We start from the raw sequence: 23,368 nt of genomic DNA, 5'->3' as shown, positions 1-23,368 counted from the left end.
CAAGTTGTCAAAAACACCCGGTATCAAACCACTAAAACAAACCCTGCCAGCCTATCACATAGACATTAGATGTTTTCACTACAGTCACACACGATCCAGAAAGTTACACTTAATGTTTATTTCATAGTTACACATAGCCTACAGGGTTCTTTTACCATTAAACATTGTCTATAAGATACATTCTATGTGACTAGAAATACATAAGCCTGCAGAAATATAGCAAAGCAAGAACCCTGTAATACAGAGCTAGCGCTTTTTGATTGCATATTGTTTTAATATTCCCCTATGATTCTTTCCTTAGTACTTTCCCCTGTCCCCCAAATGCACTATGTTTGTTAGTTATTTATTACTACTTAAATATTCATGCCAAATCAGTTGAGACAACTTCTGTAGTCCTGCCTGGAGCAAAAATTGTAAATGGAAGGTTGTTCTGATAATAAAATTTAGTCCAAGAGCTATTTTCATACTAAGAAGCTTCCGTATATGAAAAACAAGTTCTTGAAATCCTCAAGCACAGCCACTGTAAAATAAATAGTTACGGCTGGTTTGGGGTTTAAAAGAGGTTCAGCTGAAAACATACCAACTCTGATCTCAAACACATTCCTTAAAATTGGCCCAATCATTTTATTCAATTAGCAAATAACCAAACTTACTACATTTACATAACTAAGTTTGAGCTGAAGAAGTTGTTGTGGATACGGAGCAAGTTAAGTAATTTTCCATAGTAGATTTGCCTACAAGAAGCTAAAACATGTTAATTGTTTTTCAGTGAGGTGCCCTTTAGTGTTAAAGCTCCCCCTGAAGGTTGTTTGGGGGTTTTGCTTCATCTTGAATAGCCAGTAGTAGATAAAAAGACAATCTGCATGAATCCCTTTGTATTGAAACCAGCCACTCAGTATGGACATAGCTTAAATTTATATCAGTCATTCTCACCTACTCTGCATGAGTAGATAGGACAGAAGAACATGACAGGAGTCCTCCAAAAGAGGTATCAGATTATTTTCTCTTTTCTCTCTTAGAATGCTGCAAGACTGACAGAAGAAGTGAAGTTAGTCAAGTAGTGACTGTCAGGAAAAACTGAAGTCTACAGAAGAATGGTAATATCGTTCTCTGCTGAGAGAAAAGTGTATGGAAAGTATAACATATAGTTGATGTTATCAGCATGTTGTTATTATGAAGAACACAGGGAACTCAGTTCTTTATGATGAGGGCAAGACAGCATTTTCCGTAGTCTTCTTTCCTGTTTCCATGTCCTTAATGCATTCCTCACTTTCTCTTGGTATCAGACTGAACCTTTTACTGATGCAAAATAGCAGAAAGTAAAGCAGTTTTAGTCATTTGGTGTGAACTCCTTTAAGCAACTCTGGTTAAGGGGTTTCTTTCAATCCTGAAAGAAAAAAGCAGTCTGTCAGAAAATATGCACATACTTACCATTTCTGTGTATAAAATACACTGTTGGGTATATGAAGCGTGCTTCATTTGAGAATATATTTATTTCTCTAACTTAATCTGATTTTTTATAAGTAAGTGTCTTAAATGGACAGTGAGCCTTTCCTCCATAACAAATGCTACCTGTGTCCGTGCTATAGCAACTAGTACTATCAAGGTCAAAGTCTAAACTGTAAACACTTCTGTTTAGCAAGGGGCATATGTCAGAATTGGCTTGATTCACTGTCTCCAGGAAACAGAAAAACAAGCTTTTTTCATATTTATGAGAACAACCAAGAACAGGAAGTTATTGTATACCTAAATAGTAAATATTACAAAACTTCTACCATAGAAGTTAGAATTTGCTAATATAAATATGAGTCACCAAGAATGAAACCTCAAATTTCAGATGCACTGAAAATCAAGACAATATATTTGAGTATCCTAAGTGACTTAACATGATAAATAATAGCTAGTTGAATGACAGAATCACATACATGCTACTTTAGCATATAAGCTATGCTATTCAGTTACCTATCATCAGCATTACTATTCATTAATGAATACAGATATCAAGTTGTCTGACAGCATACAAACACAGAATAAAACTATATGTGAAGCTTGGAGTAAAGGTGAAATTAGCACTTCTCAAACTGTTAAGTTTATCTTGCAACAGAGTAATTTTGTTTCAACTGAAACTTGCACTAGAGACCTTGAGAAACTTAACATACAAGCAGTTCTCATTTAATGACCTTGCTCTATTCAAGTGCCGTGTACACTCATCTTTTTCATCTTTATAATGAAAAGTATGACTAACTTTTCAAATAAGGTAGGAGAGAGAGGGGTTTTGGCTTGTTCTTTACAGTAAGGGTTACTACCTTAACATGTCATTAGGTATGGCAATTGCATTCAGTTGCAATGCAACTGGATGAGTTTTAGAGATCAGTAATAAAACTGTTTGCAGTCTCTTATTTTTAGTCCTACCTTGGTTAACATCTCACATATCCTTTTAGAACCTGCCAGATGTTTTACCCTTGGTCTATTCAGTCTGCTCACAAAACTATCTTTTCCTTGGTCATGTCTCCCACAAAGCTACTGCTACTCTGTCTCTTACATTCCTTTATTTGTCCTTCTCTTTGAGATTTTGTCCATAGACGACTTCATCAAATTCCAGTATTTGGAACACATGCTTGTAAACTGGCCTTGGTTATCTTTCTCAGGCCTTTACCTTGTATTCAAACTTGACGTTACTTTGTGCCCTGTAACATAAACAGCTTCTGCAGTCCTGTTTTCTACTTTTACTTTAAATAACTTTATAAAAAAGCACTACTGTTCTGCATTTCCTGCATCAGGCACTGCTATCTCAGTGAAGTTTCCATGGTGCTTAATATGTTTTAGTGCAGAATAATTAAAATTTAGGATACAGAGGCATACTGCCTACTCAGAACATTTCATCTGTAAACTCTCCATCCGAGAGCAAAACACTGAAAAAGGTCCTAATTCCCTAATCTGTTTACCCAGTACAGACACTGATGCCCAGAAGACTGCTTTGTGCATGATGGCAGAGGCTGCTGTTAGAGCAACACCACTTTTTTTGTTAAAGGTAATTATGTATCAGTGAAAAAAATGACAGTTTTTTTTCTTTTTTTTGTATTTCACCTAACAATTACTGCCATTTTGCAACAGACAAATACAGCCCCCTGAGTTTAGTTAGTCACTTTGCTTTTTGCAGCCTGGTTAATTTAACACTCTTGCTTTCTCTTGCAAGCCAACTCTGGCTAATGTTTTCTTTGAAGTTAAATTAAATACTTAGAGATTTCTGAACCTGTATAGTTAATTTAAGTAAACTTACGTGTTTCCATATTTCTCCAGTCCTCTCAATTACAACAGTTTGTGATTTATTGACCGGTGATGTAATCTTGTAGTCATCAGACAAGAGACCTAGAATTGGATACTGATTCCTGTACCTGTATTAAAAGAGTTGCAATCCTGTAAAATATAACACTAAAATCTGCATACCTATATCCAAATCATGAACTTTATAATTCTTCTAGTTTAGTTTTTAATTTAATTTAGTTATCAATCCCCAAATATTTTTACTAGTAACTAAAAAACTAATACTGTCATTTAAATATCAGTTTGACATACTGGTTACTCTCCAATTGCTGTTACAATGCTTAGTAGGAATATCTGTACTGAATCCATCCTAGATAGGTTTTCCTAGTTTGACTTTTTCTCCTAAAAGCTGAGTAGATAGTGTTAAGAAATTTGAAGGATGTAAGGACTTAATTAACAGAAGCTACACAATGGAAATCAAAAGAATGTATTTTTAGGAAAAGTGAATAGCTACATTACTTCTTAGTGATGATGGCTGTTACACCAGGGGACTGACTGCATGATAATCTCTCTTGCTTCAATCTGAAGAGGTCCTGAGAAAACCAAAAATAAACATTCAAATGAAGTAATATTTGCTAATTGACCAAAGTCACAACAAAATACTTGCAGAAATTCGTCTCGAAGAACAGTCTGAAATACTCTGTCCTTCCAAGAGATTAGCAGAGAAACAGCATCATCAAACATTTAGTTAAAAAAAAAATCTTAGTGCTGATTCAGGATGGTGTAAGTGACTTCCTAGTAAAATGCCATCTTCATAGTAAGTTGATGCTTAAACCTAACATTCTTAAAGCAGAAATATGTTATTTTACCTCTTGTTGTTGCTTAATAAAAGCATCTTTCTCCTCCAGCATTGATGTCAGTTCATGCAACCTTATTTGTAAGTCACTATTACTTCCTTCTCTCCTTGATATATCTTGCTGGAATTGTGATAACTGAGACTAAAAAAGAAATATGATAAAGAATAGTTAAGTGTTCTGTGTTCCTTGCAGGTGACCTTTAAGCATGCATCTATGACTCTGGATATACTTTTTCATTAGAATCATGAACACTAACACTTGAATTAGTAGAATTTTAAAAACCCTGCATATATACATGCATGTACATAATATGTTTTATATATATATATTCACAGAGAGACATGCACAAAGACTGATTGCTTTTAAATGAAAAGGTTGAGCTGCACAGTAAATTCAGAGGGCACTAGTTGGACTTAAAGTATCTGTGATAATTCAACTAACAGATTCATAACCTGAGCAGTCATACAAGGTGAGGAATACACACGTATCAAGTTAATCAACATACCCTAAGACTGCGGATCTCACGATCTTTATCCTCTCTCAAGTTGTTGATCATCTCTACGTAACGGCTAGAGAGTTCATCTGTGGTGGTCTGAAGTGTTGGATTAGAACAGGTCTGTAGAAAATGAAATAGCTTTTATTTTTAAAAGAATTTTAGCAAGTTTAATTGCTCTTCATTTTCTTTGTGTTACTACAGTTGAATTTGTGAGTAACAGCTACTGTAAACAGAAAAATGAGCCTATTACCTGTAGTCTTAAGTTCTGGATCTCTTGCTCCAAGGCACGCTTGCCGTACTCCAGTTCTTTTAATTTACAATCCTTTTCTCCCTCACTGAGCTGAAGAGAAAGGAGCTGTTCTTCCAGAGAGCGACATTTTGCAATACTCTCTCTGAGTCCTTGCTGGAATATACCATGCATTAATTACTCAAAATCCTCAAAGGCCAGCATATGGGCTAGTTTTTGGCTGATTGTAACTACATTGAAAATGCTTTTTAGATTCACCTGCTGCTGACGATTATTTTCTCTCAAGGAAGCCAACATAGTTTCATACTCTTTAACTTGAGAATCTTTAAAAGACAAATCCTTCTTAAGGCAGACATTGTCAGTTTCTAATTTCTGTAAGACAAAAGTGTTTACTGTCAATAGCTGCAATTTTTCAGTAAACCTTTCCCATGTTCAAAATACAAAGTAATGAGTAATTAATAAGTGATGACTTAGAACTAAGAAAATTTTTAGTTTTCTTGGGACTGCTTTTGTTTTTTTACTGCATGGCTCAGAGCTGCTCATCACTGTAGTATGTGTGGCTTCCTGTTGTGTGGTAAGCACTGTAATCTTGGATACTGCTCCTTCAGCCTGTCCCAGAAAGACTTATTTGTAGTTATTAAACAGAAACCAACAAAAATCCAAAACAAAGACCACTTCACTGCACAGACTACTTGTTTTATGTTAAGGATGACAGGGAAAACTCTCTCCTAACACTGCGTTTTAAAAGAGAATGTTGCGAAGTTTCCAGACTGGCCAAGAGAAAGTTCTGCCATGAGAATTCTTCTGCTTTCAGAATGACGGTTATCTACAGGCTGTATCAGAGCTGTAGAACTGCAGCTTCCAAACTCTGATATTTCACTCTGGAGAATTGCTGGAGTTCTTAAAGGTACCAGCTGACAACAGCTCTTCTGTAAGTGGGGAACATGACTTGCAGTTAGGAGTGAATGGAACTGAGGTCTCCTGGAACAGTGCTAGCATATAAGCAGTTGGTGTAGGCCTTGTCCATGGTAAAAGTAAAAACATTAAGTAATGAGGTAATTCAAAGTTCTAAATCTTAAGTTCACTGTTCAGGGTCTTTCCTTTCTTTGAAAGTGTGTGTTTGGTGGTTTTGGATTCTACAAATTTAAAACTTGAAATCCACTGATAAAGAAATCTTCTGACCTCATCCACCGTACAAGTCATGCAAGGCTATTAATAAATTAACAATTCATATTAAAGCAACTAAAAGCCTGGACTTAAAAACTTAAACTTCATCTTAATGGACTTTCTTCACTGACAAGTATCAACATGGGAACTGAAAAGTGTGCTTACCCCCAAGTCATCCTGTAAATGGCAAAGCTCTTCACGTAAATTTTTGAAAGTGGAAAGCACAAGCCTCAATGATTTATCTGATGTCACTCTCATCTAGGAGGAAGTGAAACAAATAAAAAATATGTATTCTTCTGATTTATTAGTGAGCTTCATTTACAGTATGCTTAGCAATGTGTAAAAGAAGAGAACTGCTATAGAGCTGAAAATAACTTTTTTACTCCTAGAACTACTGCTCAAGTCATTGTAGAAACTGTAGACACTTTAAAGACACATTTTCATGCAGTTTGTTCTGCAAATGGCACAATTTTTGAACTATTGTGCTTTATAATACAGGACAGAACATTTTTTAAAAGGAAGGAACAACAGAAGAAAGGAGAACTGAACTTGTGCTCTAATGAAGGGAAAAATAAATGGGTTAATACTTCACAATCAGGTTCAGAGCTCTGTGAGTTATAGTGATGAAAAAAAGAACCACCCTACCTGAGAAGCCACAGAGGAATGATTCATCTTTGAGATCTGTTAAACCAAGCTTTCAGCCCAAGGGCAAGAGCATTAAATGAAAATAAAAATAAAACATACACAAACTACCAACTTTTTCCTTTAAAGGAAAAAAGTTCCCAATGATTAAAGGAGTCACCTGGATGAAAAAGAAAAGCAATAATGCACCATAGACTAGCCCTGTTTCTTTTTTTTTTCTGTTAATACATTGTAAACAGCTGTGTATTAATTCACATTAGAACACAAACTGTTGCATTTCATGATAAATTTCTTTCTTTTCTAATATTTGAGAGAAAAAGAACACAATAATTCCTCAAACTTTTGACTAATCTAGAAAGGCTGAACATTCTGCATAAAAGATTTATTTTTTAATATCAGGATCAAAATTAAATCCTTGTCCAGTTTTTCTTCCTCCAATACTTCTCTTAACATCATGCAAGAAATGTCTTGATCGCTCAAACTGAAGAAGCTATTACAAACTCTATCAATATGGTGATTAGCCTGTGTTACATTTGTTAACCCTAGTGGTGCTATTACGAGATGGAGGCTTCAAACAATGTTTCTAGTGTAACTAACTAACCTGTTTTATTGGAATTAAAGTGGAATTTCAGTTTTGACTTAGAGTTTTGTCTTTGTTGTGAAATATGCTATTGGGACTAGATTAAAAGAAGAAATTAAGTCAGGATGGTTAAATTTAGAATGAAAAAATATAAGTAAGTCAGTCCCCACTCAGCAGCTGCTTAGTGCTAGAGATGGCTAAACTCCCTAGGTGTCATGTACTTTCACAGTGAAAATCTCCATGCTGTTAGACTTGAGTGTCTGTGGCGACCCAGAACCCTCTTTGTCTGAGCAGCTTGACAGCTAGCTCAAAAATCCTGAGAGTTAACAACCTACCACACATAGCTCTGTTCAAGACATTTGCAGTAGCTGTGGTCTATTTGAGAGCACACTTCATGTGTATGCTGACAGAATCTGGCTCCCCACAAGTTTATCTGCTTTTTTTTTTTTTTTTTTTTTTTTTAACAAACATAGGTGTGAGAATATAAAACCAGGTACACTTCCAGAAAACAGGAACTACAGGATTCAACTCTTCCACACGGAGGTGAACTGAACCTGCTTCCTGGGATAATGTTCTAACATGAAGTCATAAAATAATTTGGTGTCAGTGTCAGGTCTGTTGTAAAAGAACCACAGAATAGTTCGGATTGGAAGGGACCTCAGGAGGTCGTCTTGTCTGACCTCCTGCATGAAGCAGGCTCAGCTGTGAAGTCAGACCAAGTTGCTCAGAGCTTGGTTCACATAAAGTTTAACCTATCCCCAGGAAGTGATTCTAAGCTGTAGCACTCAGGTAGGATCACCTAAGCTCTAGCCCAGGGAGATGAGATTTAGACACAGCTGCTTAAGGAGTGCAGGTTGTTTTGGATCTTCTAACATACCTAAATCTCAAATGCTACGCAGTTCTGGAGTCAACACTGGCATTCATGCTACATCACTGTTTTTTAATATATTATCAAAGGTGGGGGCCAATTGTAAACAGCTACCTTCAAAACACTTCATATAGCAGGTCAGTATTATTCCAGAAAAACACATTACAGAGAGTATTATAATGCTAGGAAGCAACAAAATGAACAGACACTATCAGAAATCTTGCATTCTTGCCTGATTGATTACCTTTCAGGCAAACCTATGTGTCTGTTGAACAAAAAAAAACAGGTTGAGATGGCTAGGTAGCTAAAAAACAAGATGAGGAGAAAAACAAAAGCCATTTATAAATGGAACCAAAACCGAAATGGTTATGTTTTGTTACTGAATGTCATAAGCATGCACAGACATGAGCAACATGTTATATGTGTTTAACCAGAATACTTGTGGAAGATGAGACATAAATTATAAGCATTAGATATAGTTGGTAATTGATATCTAATTCAACATTCAATAAAATGCCTACTCTTCACCTTTAACTTTTAAAGTAAAGTCTTAATATAAAGCACAAACAAATAAAATCAGACCAGTATTTTCATATAATTATTTGTTAAAAGCCAAGATGGTTTCCAGTGAAACTGCAAAAAAGCTCCAATAAAGCTCTGTTTAAAATACACAGTCTGTAGAAGCAACTGCCACATGTCACGAAGCTATTTGTATGATTCCAGACATGTTACATTAGAATAAATGGAATAAGTAGAACACGGAATAAAGTATGTTATGTACAAATTCCCTGGTATGTGTAAGCCAACTTCTAATGTTTCAGCTTACAGTTTGCTTGCACACACACCCTCCACCCAATTCACATACCTGGAGGAGATAACGAATCTGCTGTTTTGTTGCCTCAGACAGTCCTCTGGGAATTAAATCTTCAACATCTTCAGTCTAAGCAAAGAAGGGAGAAGGGTGGGGGGGAATTATTTGTCTTTGACATCTTGATTAAGAATTTTGCCTGCTAGATCACAATGTGATTTCATTAACTACACATCTTTACTATGAAAAACATGTTTAGTACAAGGCAAAATACACTGAAAATAGATCAAAGGGTATCTAGAAGACTTCCAAAGTCTTATATATGTGTGGCATTAAAAAGAGATGAAATGATATGTCAAGCATATTTTCATTAGATGAATATTCAAATCACCAAGTTTAACTTTTATTTTAAAAGCAGTATTCAAAACGATCCTCTCTCAGAAACAACAGTTAACACTAAAACAGAACTCCAAAAAGTTTATGATACAATCAAATCTCATGTTTCTAAATAATTGACTGTCAATAAACAAATGGTGACCAACGTGCTACAAGAGATACTGCCAGTGATTAAGAGGCATTGCATCATGTAATTTAATCCTGAACAAATATTTCTGCCATATACACAATGCCTTTAAAAATAATAAATGTGCTGACGATATGATATGGTGATGTGATGATATGATATCTCCAAATTCTCAAAAATGAATCCCGCATGGCTGGAGCTTTTTGTAAACACAGAAAGTCTGTTTTCTCAACTTAAGTTCCTCTTCTTTCTGTGAGAGGCAGTATTCTCCACTTCTAATGCATGGCAGTACATGTTGCTAAACAGCTTCTTTATTGGCAAGAGAGTGAAAGATTGTTTACAATAAATGCATACTGTAAAAATTTGTAGCTGTGCAAGTCTGCTTTACAATGAAATCATTACTGGCACAACAGGAAAAACTCAAAATTTGACTCTCATAAGGTACTGGAATAATGCAAATTATTAAAGTTCACTTCTGGTAACATTTGCAAATACATACCTAACATTAAAATTCTGAAACCTACTGATATTAACAAGCAGGAATCATTAACTAACACAGACTGTCATCTTTATACTAAACAGACCGGACCACATCCTTCAGTTAAACTGGATTGGGCTTAATTGGGTTCAAAACTGAAGATCCACATAATTCTTACTAAAATTAAATGTTACAAAACAGCTTATAAGAGCATGCCTGCTGCTTACCTGACTGGTAAATTCAATGTCATGGTTCCTGTAAGACAAAATCCAAGGGACCAATTAACAGAATGCTTCTTGATAACTAAGAATCCATGACCACATTCACAACCATAAAAAGATCATCTTTTAAAGTACTAACAGAGTTCTTCATATTCCTTTTAAGGTGACAGGCAAATATGAGTTGTTAATATTAGTCCATACAGAGATACGTGAGCAGACTGGAATACTAATAGGCGTGTATTTAGCACAGTGCTTCCCTTAGACTATTTCTTTGGGCAGTTATCCCAATTATGTTAGGTTAACCCAATTACACTGAGAATTGGCTTGGGTAATGGCTTTACCCAGACTGTGCTGCAATACATTGACATGCCTGAAGTATTTAACAGTGTCAAGATTTTTCTTGATGTTTAAATTCCCTTTTTAAATGCTATGCCAATTTCTTTTGTGGATCTCTTTTGCTTTTCTCAATGGAGTATCACCAAATGAGAGTGAGTGAGGAGGAGGGGAAAGGAATGAAATAATGGTGTTTGTGAGAAAAGGGTAAGATGACCTGTAAAGACAGATTACTGACTTTTGAGAGTGCATTTCTTTTCAAAATCAAATAATTTATAGGTCCCCGCAGAAGACATACTTAACATCAATTTGCATGTAGATACCGAGTGTCATGCTACGTGATGACCATCTTTTAATCCATGATATAACAAAACAAATGAAATGGCAACTTGGACATTTGGGTTGTTTCATTCTTCAGGACTAGTAATAGAACTGTATCATTAAATATATCTAACAGCATGCTGTAGGTATATTTAAATTTGTTCTATCTATTACTTTAACAGCCAAGGAATAAATCATTTTTATTGCATATTAGTCTACACAATTTGAAAGAGCATTGAATTCAGTTAATTTATTTGGCTTACAGCCTTGTTTTATATCTGCAGGTACTCAGCAAGTTATATTACTGTAAAATACACTCTGAATTCTATTTGTCTAAAAAATCAGCATTGAGCTCTCAACTGTGCATTCCTAGGATTTCTGGAATACCAAAATAATAGGACAGATATAATGACAATACCTTCCTCCTATCTTTTCCACATGCTGTAGTAAACAACTGTGCAAGTCATTGGTCTTGCGGTTCAGTTCAGCAAGCAGCTCACCAAAGTAGCGGCAGTCCAGCTGGTCATTATTTTCCTGAGGGCAACTCACCTAAAAGAAGATACACAAGAACATTATAGTTGAGTTCCCTTCTTCAGGATGAAAGCTGAACATCAAAATGCTACAAGCACGATGGATTTGTTTGCTGTGATTAATTCGCAATTTATTTACACTATTCTTTTCCTAGGCTGAGTCTTCCATGTCTTCTGTTTTTCAATAAACTATATAGAAATAAATGACTTCCTTTACAGCAACAAGAAATAGGCAAAGTAATATCTCCACCTACAGCAACGACATCATCATTATTCTAACATAGAGAGTGTAAAGATTTAGCAAATCTTTCATTAATATACATGCTTCCACCCTACAGTGGATAACCCCCATTAACAGCACCCAAATAAACTCAAGCGGGTGCAAGATTCCCCACTGCAAAAATCGTATTTTTATTACTATATTCTCACTGCTTTTGCTTACATTCATGCATTGGAGTATATCCAGTGGCTGAGTCGAGAAGCTCTTGGATTCCTTCCCAGGTCAATTTCAGAAGCATTTACAGAAAGGCACCGACTTACGAGACCTCTTTTTTTAAGCCCAACAAGATCTTAAAGTACCTCCAACTTAAGTTCAAATGTTTATGTATGCGTGCAATAAAAGAATTAAACTAGCCCAAACTGAGTCTACCCAAGTTACTTTATGGTAGGGTTTGGCTATGGGAAATACCACATAGGTCTAACACTAAGGTCACTAACCTTAGATATGTTTGTCTGGCCACCTGTATATTGAATAGACGCATAGGAAGGGACTACTACACTTCCCCTCCCCCCTGCCCCCAACGGAAATAGTATACGTGTATAGGAAGCCTACAGAAGGTGTAACCTGCTGCAGAATGAAGGGTGAAGGAAGCTAGTTTTGTACTTCCAGTGAATCTATGTCAAATACATCTACATCAAGTTGAAATATATTTCAAATCCTCATTGATTAGTTTAGATAGAGAGCAATTCTGACTTTATGCATGTCCAGCTTATAAAGCAATTTGAACTTTTTTTTCCAAAATTAAAGGTGTAATTCTTATATTATTCAGTCTTAGGGTTTGAAAGGCACAAGCTTTAAAATCATGTTCAAAAATTAAATGTCTCAAAAGCTGTAAGTGTAAAGTTCACATCATTTTACTCTGCCTCTACACCTGCTAAGATGCAATGTTTCACAGAAAAAGGCTACTCAGAAAATACACCTATTTCTCATCTGGATAGAAAAATTGCCTATCTAACAAATGTCTGTGCATCAGACATGAATTTTATATACTTTGCTCTTATCTTACTGTAAGCTATACGGTTAAAAGCAACAAAACCATTTAAAAGTTCTTTGTTTTAAGCTAAAAATCATGTCCATCTGATTCCTTCAAAATCTATAAACCTGATTAGAGAACATCACAGGAGTACTCTTGCTAGGTAAAACACGGGCAGTTCTAAACAACATTTACAATCTCAGCATGCAAAGAAGTTATTTGCAACAGAGGAACAAACTTTGCTGTTTACTTACAATGGGTACTTAATTACCATGCTATGATTTTGAGCAAAAACTGTTGAAATCAGGGATGAATAATTTTATCCATCTGTAAAGTTTTATACTCTCCGTAAAAAACAAAAATACACTGTGAACAGTAAAATATTCAGCAAGTGATTCTTACCGGTTCACATGTCTGAACTGTTACCCTCCTCACTGTATTTCCTCTGCAGTCATCACTCACAGACACTGGGATTATTTCACACGGGCTACCAGTCTGTGTTTGCTGGCACTGATGAGTGACCTGGGACTGTTCAGGCTGCTGGCAGGGCTGGATAACATGACATTGATCTGATTGCTGGGGAATTTGATGTTGGTGTGAAAACTGATATTGCTTCTCCTATAAACAAACAATATTATTTTTTAAGCCACAGAACACATCTTAATGAGATGGAAGCATAACATGAATACATAAATGAATACAATGCATTTTTGCACGGAAAGACTGATGACAGTTTCGGATATTTTAATAATCCTAATAATTTTTTTTTCTATTTAAACATGAATTTGCCTCATGCTTTCATAGTTTAAGGTTGTAATTCACCAACTCCTCAAATTTTAGTAGCTGGAAATAAAAGGCGCAGAAGATGCATTTTTTCTAATTTTACTTATGAGTTGTGTTTCATTATGCTGTTCCTCTTAACATATCCACTCAGGAAACGGGCACCTCCATTAAAACACATGTATATCCTGCTTCATTAAGTATCATAGAGATTGAAAAAAGAGCTAGTTGCTCTAGTTGAACTATTTACTGGGTTTTTGTTATTTCAGTTAGAAAAACATTTAGTACAGGAAATGGCTCAAGATATTGCTCCATAAATGCTTTCAGCAATTCCATTTTCAGACTGTGCAATATATATAGGACATATGCATCTTGTTTTTACAATCCAAGAAAAATGCTATTTCCAAGAAAAAAAAAAAAAAAAAACCCAAGCCCAAAACCAATAAACTAGAAACTAGTTTAGCCTCCAGTCAAAACATTGAAGGTTATTGATTTCGGCAGAACTTTGGTTTTTTGCCATCACAGTCTTTACAAGTTTTTCCTCAAAAAATGTATTCTTTATATTCTATGTAGAAATATATAAATGCAAATCCCAGGCTTTAAGTAGTTTTGACTTGAATTTAAAATGTAGTTACATTAAAAAGGTTGAACCAACATCTCATTCTGCACCAAAGCCAGAGCACAGAGACTACATCCACATTAGCAAGCAGCACAGGAAGAGGACCCAGCGTCCACCACATTCTACGTATTTTGGGAGGTTTTACCTCAGAGTGGCTATAATTTGGTCTCAAAGGACTGAACACCCATTAACAGTTGGGGTGACTGGCTGGACTCCTGCAACACATATTTTAGTTTTAGGTGCATCTGAAAGGAAACTAGCTTGCATGATCCATGACTGCTGTGCAAAGTAAACCAAAGTGCAGTATGTAGTTGGTGACTGGGAAATTTTCTTCAAAACTACACTCATGATTTGACTTAAAATGCTAATATAAATGCACCCTGAGTGACAAAAAATCAAAAATAGAAATAGGTTTCCAGGGCTGGATTGCACACTGTTTTTTTTATTATTTTCTTTGTAGACTATCTGTGGAAAGAATGAAGAGAGTGTTATTATTCACAATTACCTCAAATTTTCTCCCTTTCCACTTTCGAGAACGATGTCACACCTATTTTATCGTTTTCAGTGGGAAAACAAAACTAAAATCCAGAATTGCACAAAAAATTCAGTTTAAAAACAAAACAAAAGATATTAGATACATCAGTCTGAAATAGCCTTCATTTCAAAAATCTTCCTGGTGAATATAACAGTATTTCGGAGCAATAAAAAGGAAAAAAAATGATAATTTTGCTTTTGACAAAACACCAAATCTGAGACAAAATCTCAGATGGCTTTACCAAAAAAAATAGTTTTTCAACAAAGAGTGAAAGTCAAAGCTAAAATTAGCCTTTACAATCCAATTTTTATAAAACTTTATATAGGTTACTCTGTTGTGGAGCTACTGCAAGAAATTAATGCTCTGTCATATTCAGATGAAGAGTTCTATAACCATGTTCAAACTGAGAGCATCAGCGATTCAACAGCAGCTTTCTTCATTAGCTTGAAATAAGAAAGTCTTAAGAAAAATGTAGCACATGTTCCAAATTCTGCTGTCATCACACAGAGAAACCGTTTCATTTACTTTGAGAATGTTTCTTATACCTGGACAACACAATTCTCAAAAGAAACAGGAACTTTTCTGCTACTGTCTCAATTTTCTTTTGCAATAGATAATATACAGAAACAACTTACTTGGTGGGGATTTAATAGCTCGTATTTTCTTATTGTCTTTTCATAGATGACATTATTTCCAGGATAGAAATTCCCCCCTCTAAAAAATGGGGATAATGGCTCCTGTAAAGCATATTAATAAAAAACATTCATATATGTTGTTAAACAGCCAATTCAGTTAGTGGCATTTTGACTAAAAATGATTGGAGCTTTCCTGTAGTTTGAAGACGCACACACTCAAAATTCTATAAAGTAAATATCTTCTATTTTTACAGTCTTAAGTTCTTTGAGATACACTGTTCCTATATGCACATTTGAGTGGGTGTAAGTTTCATAGTCTTGAACTCGGATTTTTCTGCAATATCCATACAACTTGCACATACATACTGCATCTCAACTTTACACCATGGTAAAAAAGCAATAAATTACACTGTTTTTTTCTCACAGAATCCTGCCAGACTCCGAAGAAAATGAGCAGGCTACATAATATAAGGTGGACAGTATGTCACGGTAACTAGAGTTCATCAAGCTATAAAACTTTCTTATTTTAGTCATTCACCCATGTAGCACTGAGAGACCAGTGGCCAATTCAGGCAGGCGATAACTATTATGACCAATTTCAGGCAGGCACGCAGAGCTGTGAGAGATCAGTGGTTAAAGCACTGTTTTGCCAGATATACACTATCTGATCAGGTGCCTTCTGAAACTGCTTAGTGTCTCATAAATGTGAAGGTGAGAGCTCCAGTAGGTTTCTGGTATAGCTGCATTTTTGAGCAGTGCTGTTCCCTGAGGTCAGGTTGAACATATGCTGGTTGTCAGGGAAGACTCCCCAGTAGACTCCTTACAGCCTGTTTCTGGAAGATAATTTTAACCATTCTACTTGACTTTTACCCAGGATATCCAGATGCCCAGCATATAAACCTCTAATTCCACTAAGGGGTCTATCACAAAAGAATTAACCAAAAGGCAAAAGATTTTCCAAATAGCTTTTTTAAAATTCTTTAAAAATCCCTCTGTCACTCTACAGATGTTTTTTATATCAGTCTGCTCCACTTGGAAACAAAGCGACTGTGCTTCCATCTAGACAACAGTTGAAATAAACAGGGTAGAAACAGTTAGAAATTCATCTCTGTTACCAATTATATTGAAGCATATTAATATAGACCTACCTAGTGAGAGGTGGGAAGCCTAATTGTGTGGTGATTCCGTAGTACTTTCAATTCCTAGTAATTTAATCTCAGAATCAGAGGTATGGCCATGTTATTTAAAAATACTTAGCAGCCCACAGTGGAGGTAACTGAGCACTTTACAGAATCAGGATAATTACAAAAGAAAGACTTGCACAAACAGAACTGAATAGCTTCCCTACCTGTTCAGGATTCTCTATAATAATCCTCCGAACAGTGCCCTGCAAGGAAGAAAATAAGTACAGATTCAGTGATTATTGCAGTCCAAGCTCCAAAACCTTTTATGTTTACAGCTCAGGCTTATACAGATTCTCAAATTCATCTGAATCAGCTATAAACATATTGAGAACCACTGGCCTGTATCACCTAGAAATGTTTTCAAGCCATGCATGGCCTTTCCATTCAAAAGGAAATAAACCCCATGCAAAATGAAAGTACACACTCTGGATTCTCAGCTTTAAGAGTCTTTTTTCTCTGTCACCTAACTGTAGGTCTGAGGGGGATAGTCTTTATTTTCCATAAGTGCCAGAAGAATAGAACATGAATCAGAGTGAACACACTGGACTAGTTCTTCAATGATGGCAAGCCCCTATACCACAGAACACTATCTTTTATTTACAGTTTATTATGTTACATAGTAAGTTCAGCTAGTGTAAACTTCTGTACTTTTAAGACACGGTTTGTTTCACCAGTGCTTTTTTTTTCTTTTTTTTTTTTTTGATGAAAAGACAAGAAAATCTGTAGAATGGAAAGAAAGGTACACAGAAACTGCCAAACAAACCAAATCAGACTGTTACAGTATTCAGCATACTAAACAGCAGCAATTATTTCAAAAAGCGGTCAAATATGCCATAATTGACACCAATGAAAAAGATGCCCACTGGGAACATTTGCTAGTTCTTGAATGACAACAAATACACATTTTTAAATTACAGAAATCCACAAATGACATCAGTTTTGTTCATTTTCAAAAACAAATGCTTCTTCTTCCCCCCCCCCACTGTCTACAAGCAAAAGGACACCTTCCATTTTGTGGACAAACAACAATCTATATATGTTACTTGAAATCTCCACATCCAGTTCTTTATCCGAGTAAGCAAAATTCCCATCGCATCTAATCTAAAGATTGGTCAATTTGTTAGTTAACTGTAGAGCATATTATTTATTCTTCCTCACAGCACAACCTTTCAATTTTCATAACAAACCATTTCTTCCCCTAGCCTGCTGGCAGTGCTTGGAAAATTTATATTGCTGATGTTAAGTCCTGGAAACATTCTTAATGGGATAAGAGTAAAACTCCAAAGTTGGTCAAATTCCCAGTTTGGAACTGTTGCATAAGTTTAGGAAGCCTGAAGCAGTTTTTCAAATCTCTCAAGAGTGAATCATAACAGCACCAGGAAAAGAAATCAAAGTAGGAAAAAAAAGTGTTTTAGCATCTATCACGGTAATTAAGAAATCTCAAAGTTTTAACTGCTGTGGAAAACAGCTGATTATTCCTCCTCCCACACTCCATTTACTCAAGTTAGGTCCTTCAAGGCTCAATCAAGAGAGTAATCCTACTGAAGTCAACAGAACTCTCTGGATCAGGACATAACTGTAAAGAAGCAATATTTAGGCCCAAATTCTAGATAACTCTGACACCTAAAAAATTTGAACTAAAAACTAGAATATTTAAAAATGAATGCACATTGATATTTTCTTCACACAAGTTACACAGCAGGCAACTCTCTGACTCAGAATATTTCCTTAGATCTATGCAAGAGAGTTCAGAGTTTCTGTCCAGTGCCCAGCATAACTGAGTCTTTGCCCAGGACTGGAGGAGCGCTCAAGTGCTATGATAATACAAGTAATACGAAAGAGAGAGATTTTTATTCAGATGTGAATATTGTTGTACGCAATATCCATAAGATTCAAAGATACATGTTCAGTTTACTGAAAAGTTGTACAGACCTGCCTGAACTGAATCTCACTGCCACAGGGCCTTGGAATATGTAACTCATTTTATCTAGTTTAGGGAGAATAACTTGTAAAATTATTTTAGCTAGGTACCTATGTTTTCTCAGAGGAATACATTCAGAACTGAGAAAACGACAGAATTTTAACTTGAAATACACTTTTTATCTTATAATATTCAAAATGGCCTAAATCCTATGCAGGATAATATAAAGAGCCTAAGAATATTTTGGTCAGAGAGAATTATGCTTATTTTTAAGATACACAAGCACTTTCTGTTTTCAAGTGACTTTGATGCAGATATATTTCCGTTGCTCCAGTACAAACACGAATTTGCCTGCCATCCTTCCCATACCAGCCAAACAGGCCAAACTTGCACAGGCCTGGGAGATAATCTAGAGGCCAGAAATCCTGTAGTTGTAAGCCTGCCTAAACTACACAAAAGCACTTCCTTGCTTTGCACATCTAGTGAACATGTCTTTCCAAGGCGTCTGCAGCCAACAGCTATTTCCTTGGCAGTATGAGCATGCTAAAAGTAGTACACTGGAACGGGATACAACCTCAAGTATTACAGATTTTTCCATCATTCCCAAGGGAGAGATGATATACGTTATCTCTTAGGCTTTCCTCTTTTACTCCTTAATAGTTTCCTACAATGCTTTGCAGATGGAACATTTTTTAACTGGGAGAAGGAAGCGGGGGTGCCAGTCCAATACTGCTGTGGATTTCACTGGCATGACTGGGTTTGGGATTTACAGCAGTGCAACTAGGAGTAGCAGTTTGGGGTCCCAGGCCACTACATTTATGGGGTAACTTTAAAAGGTCATGTGCTGATGCTTTCACAATGATTTCTGCTTGTTTTTAAGAAGCAACAAGTTCTTCTCAAGGGTAAAATTTTAAAATAACTATTTGATAGATTTATTCAGTTATTGCCTGGAAATTTTAGGAAAAGCAATCAATACAAAAACTTTTAGTTCAATAATTTTTCCTTAGCTTCAGACAAACTGGTAACTAAGGTGAGAATTTAATTTATATAAGTCAAAAGCTTATATGCATAAAACCTTGTCTGGTTAATTATAAGAAATCCAGTCATCTAATCAGAATTTATGAATTACATTTGGAAGCTGAAAAAAAGCAGGCCATATTTGTGGGCTTTCTGTTTCAAATAATACAAGCAAATTTCACCAATTGGTTAATGATTTGGTTATTGTTACACCAGATTCACAATGGTAGTTGAGAGCAATCAGCACTTCACAGAATCAAGACATGAAAACATCTTACTCACAAAAATTCTCACATGAATAGACAACTCATACAAAGACTTTCAGAATTTTGCCTTTCACACTGATGACAGACATTTTGTGTGTCATTTCATGTATTATTTATTTTTTCATGACCATGGTTAGAATATTAATACCTATAGGCCATACCGGAAGAGAATTTATTCTAAACAAGCAATGAAACAAAGCTTTGGGTCATCTCTTTCATTTTTTTTTCCATTTGGTTCAAACAGAGGAGAGTAAAATTTGCCTTGAGTTTGCTATTTCATGAAGCCACTCCAGAATTACTCATGAATTCATGAATTACTCCAGATGAAGCCTGCCATGGCTGGGAGTAGCATTTCTCTAATGTAGCATTATTTGGTTAGACAGAGAAAACAAAGAAAACTAAATCCTGAACACATTGTGACCAGAAAAATACAATCACACATGCTACATGTACATGCCATTTTCAAATTTTTCTTCCCTCTAGTCTATTAATAATATACATAAACATAATGGAAGACACCAGCTATGTGACTAAACAGCATGACAGCGCAGCAACAATAATGAAGATGTTATCATTATGCTACTAAAGCTCTGCAAAAGAAAATTAAATATTGCTCAAAGAAAGCACCTTGGCTTGTCAACAGTAAAAAGCTTAAACCACAGTATGAGGCTACCATTAACTACATATTCTAGTATTAGGTCAAAATGTCTATGCGAGTTAGATACTGTTACATTATTCAGTTTATGCAGCTATAAATGATCTGCAGAAAGGGCAACAGAATCAAAAAGAGCACTACGCAATCCTTTGGAAACCTTTATCTGGAGTAATCGATGACTGCTCTCCAGCAGAATCGCTGCTCTTATACTGTTCTTCCCAGTGCTGCTTTCTGACAACTCCCATTCAGCATAAAGTATGTCACTTCTGTCTACTCCCATCTGACCTCCCTTATTTGTTACGGTTTTTGTCTTGAATAACTGCCTAATTAATCTTTAGTAAGTACCATCCCTCTCCACCACAGAAATTACAACCCACATAAAGCCTGATTTGGACTACACCCTGTTTTGTCTTTAAAGTCTAATCCGGCAAAACACTTCAGCAAGAAACTATTTTTCATCAGCAGGACTTCATGGACTCACTGACTAAACAGATGTTGAAAATTAAACATATTTAGTAGGGCAGAGACAGCATAAGAGACTATAATCACATTATTTATTTACTCATCTGAATAAAGGAAGCTCGGGACTGCAGTACTTATTCTAATGAATATTTAATTAATTGAATGCAATTCAGACTATCATCTAGCCCAGTAAGCAGATCATTTATCTGGGAGGTGAGAAACCAGTGTTTATGCTCCTACTCCACACCTTACGAAAGATGGATTGTTTAAAAACATATTTGATGCAGCGGGGATGAGAGTCTGTCATATTCAAAAACATATAAAGCTGTTAGTGAAATGCCTCATTTTCCAGAATTTACAAAAGCCATCCCGCAAAAGGCAGCCATATAGTATAAAAATGTGGCTTTAAGAGACAATCTGATTTCCTATTTGTCTCAATCCCTGTTCTTTTTCATAGTTAAATATTTTTATACCACAGGAAAGAAAGCTAAATAAGAGTTGAAGTTTAAACAAATACATGTTCCCATATTGAACAGGACACTCCAATCCTGCTTCTATTGATGTTAATAACAGTCTGACTGTATAAGAGAAAAACCTGATATACAAATTCTGAACTCCTTTTCTGTTTTTATAGACAAAGCTATTCTTAAGTCATAGATTTCTAATTTTCTGTTTCTAAGATTTAGCTAAGATATTAATTGTTTACGTTAAAACTATATTAAATAACATCAATACCTTCAAACCCTTCCCTGTAAACACACACAGCAGGAAACCTGCTAAACTACATTGCAAACTTTTAAATCAATGCTAAATGAAGATTCTCTAATACTTCTGCACCTGCTTAGTTTCATGCATGTTATTAGTTAGCATTGTTGATTCACAGAGAACTACTAAACAGACACACCTTTACATTATGTTTAGTAGCATTTTTATATTTAGTAACACCAAGCAGGAAAGTGTTTTTGTGTACATATTAATGGAAATGGGAGTGAAACAGGAACTTGTAGAAGCAGAAGTGCAAGGTTTATAATCAGATTAGAATTTCACAGTTCTATTGACAGAATGGGCAAAATGTTGTAAGGGAATAGGATATTTACAGGTTTAAGTTAAAAAAATGTAAGTTAGAGTCGCCAAAAAAAGAAACAAGTATGGACTTGATCTATCCATTCAAAACAAAAGGGAAAAGAGGAATTTAAATAGCAAATCACTTTAAAGAGTTTTAGATTAAAATAGGTTAACAAAGCTTTTCTAATAAAATAATAAATTTATTATAATTTTATTACTAAATTAATAAAACATTATTTATTTCATTAGTACCCTTGGTCAAAGATGGGATCTTTCATGCTCTTATCTTTCATACGTTCCGAATGTAATTGTTATAGTACAAAACGCGCTATCGGGACGAGGGAAGATAAGTCCAAGGATCACCTCGGGAATGACACCCACGTCATCAGTAGCTTTCCGGAGGTCCACCCATCTCCCTTCCTGAACAAACCCTCCCTCGGCATTCGGTATCCAATCACCTTTAACAGCAAGTGACTGATCTGCACTGTGCGCGCTATTAAACGAAGAGTCGCTGCACGGGTTTCCAGACGCTCTGCTCTCCCCGCAGCGGGGCCGGGCGGGCCGCGACGCTGCCCCTCACGGCACGCGGGAACGGCCGTTACGGGCGGGAACGGCCGTTACGGGCGGGGCCGCCCCGCCCCCCCGCCGTTAGCGGCGAACGAACCGCCTGCGTGCTGAGGAGAAACGGCAGCGTGTTTTATAGAGGGGCGCTGTCACTGACGGTCCAAGTATTTTTAAAGACCATTAAGTGCACGGACGTTTCCCTCCGATCAGAAAATCGGAAGAATATTTTTGCTGTGATGTTTGTAAAGGAAAACAACCTGGCACACGCAAATCGCGTTTGTGAGCGGCCGGGCCGAGCCCACGGCCGTGACGGAGACGCCACCGGGGGGTCGCCGGCGCCGCATACCGCCCGGCCCCGCTTCCCCTGAGGGGAAGCCGGTGCGGATCCTCCCTTTTGTGGGGCGACATCCCATGGCGACACCCCGGAGCCCCCCCGCCCCGCTGCGCCCGCCCGGCGCCGCCTTTGCACCCGGGGTGGCGGGAGCGGCCCGCCCCGGAGCAACAGGAGAGACGAGCGAGGCCGGGAACGACGCCCCGAGGGCGAGGGACGGGGCGGGCAGGAGGGCGAGGCGCGGCGGCGCCGCTCCCTACCTGTTGCGGCGGGTCGCAGCCGGAGATAACTTGCTGGTAGCCGTGCGAGCTCTCCAGCGGCGAGCCCGCGCGGGAGGAGCAGGAGGTGCTCACCCGCCGGCACCCGGGGCCGTAGGTCCTCACCCGGTCGTACGCCACATTGCTTTCCTGGTGCTGGTGGGACGCCGGCTCGAAGCACGGCAGGGGCCGGGGCAGCGGCTCCGGGCACGGCGGCGGCTCGCGGCACGGCACGGGCCGGGGCAGCGGCTCCGGGCACGACAGGGGCCGCGGCAACGGCTCCGGGCACGGCGGCGGCTCACGGCAGGGCACGGGCCGGGGCAGCGGCTCCGGGCACGGCACGGGCCGGGGCAGCGGCTCCGGGCAGTAGGCGGGCCGCCGGCTAGCGGGGAGCGTGCTGTAGTGCTGCTGGCGCCGGTAGTAGTGCTGCTGCTGCTGCAGGTGCGGGGGCAGCGCGACGGGCTGCAGCTGCTGCTGCCCCCCGTACAT

At 37.4% G+C, this 23,368-nt stretch overlaps 1 protein-coding gene and 1 long non-coding RNA gene across 3 annotated transcripts in view; one reads left to right on the top strand and one right to left on the bottom strand.

The window, feature by feature from the left end:
- The window catches only part of LOC106487591 (uncharacterized), a 7,275-nt gene extending 6,178 nt beyond the window's left edge, over window positions 1-1,097 (top strand). Inside the window, exon 3 of the long non-coding RNA XR_001293093.2 lies at window positions 1,020-1,097. This is a non-coding gene — a long non-coding RNA (uncharacterized lncRNA). The remainder of the gene's footprint in view (window positions 1-1,019) is intronic.
- On the bottom strand, window positions 97-23,368 carry POF1B (POF1B actin binding protein). Of its 2 annotated transcripts, XM_067304148.1 has the most exons (15): window positions 22,883-23,368; window positions 16,506-16,544; window positions 15,158-15,259; window positions 12,991-13,206; window positions 11,224-11,354; window positions 10,158-10,185; window positions 8,987-9,061; window positions 6,197-6,289; window positions 5,123-5,236; window positions 4,868-5,020; window positions 4,627-4,737; window positions 4,134-4,262; window positions 3,784-3,857; window positions 3,281-3,395; window positions 97-1,387 (listed from the first exon to the last, which is right to left on the bottom strand). In XM_067304148.1, exons 1-15 carry the CDS (start codon window positions 23,366-23,368, stop codon window positions 1,382-1,384), a joined length of 1,872 nt encoding a protein of 623 aa, XP_067160249.1. In that variant the 3' UTR covers window positions 97-1,381. The 2 variants fall into 2 exon arrangements, with proteins under 2 accessions (XP_067160249.1, XP_067160248.1); XM_067304147.1 differs by lacking the exon at window positions 97-1,387 and having other exon boundaries at window positions 1,395-3,395.

This window comes from Apteryx mantelli, chromosome 13 (genome assembly GCF_036417845.1).
Source record: "Apteryx mantelli isolate bAptMan1 chromosome 13, bAptMan1.hap1, whole genome shotgun sequence".
Classification (NCBI taxonomy): Eukaryota; Metazoa; Chordata; class Aves; order Apterygiformes; family Apterygidae; genus Apteryx; species Apteryx mantelli.
Note: the sequence above shows the minus strand (reverse complement) of the source record. Positions and strands in the feature narration are given on the sequence as shown.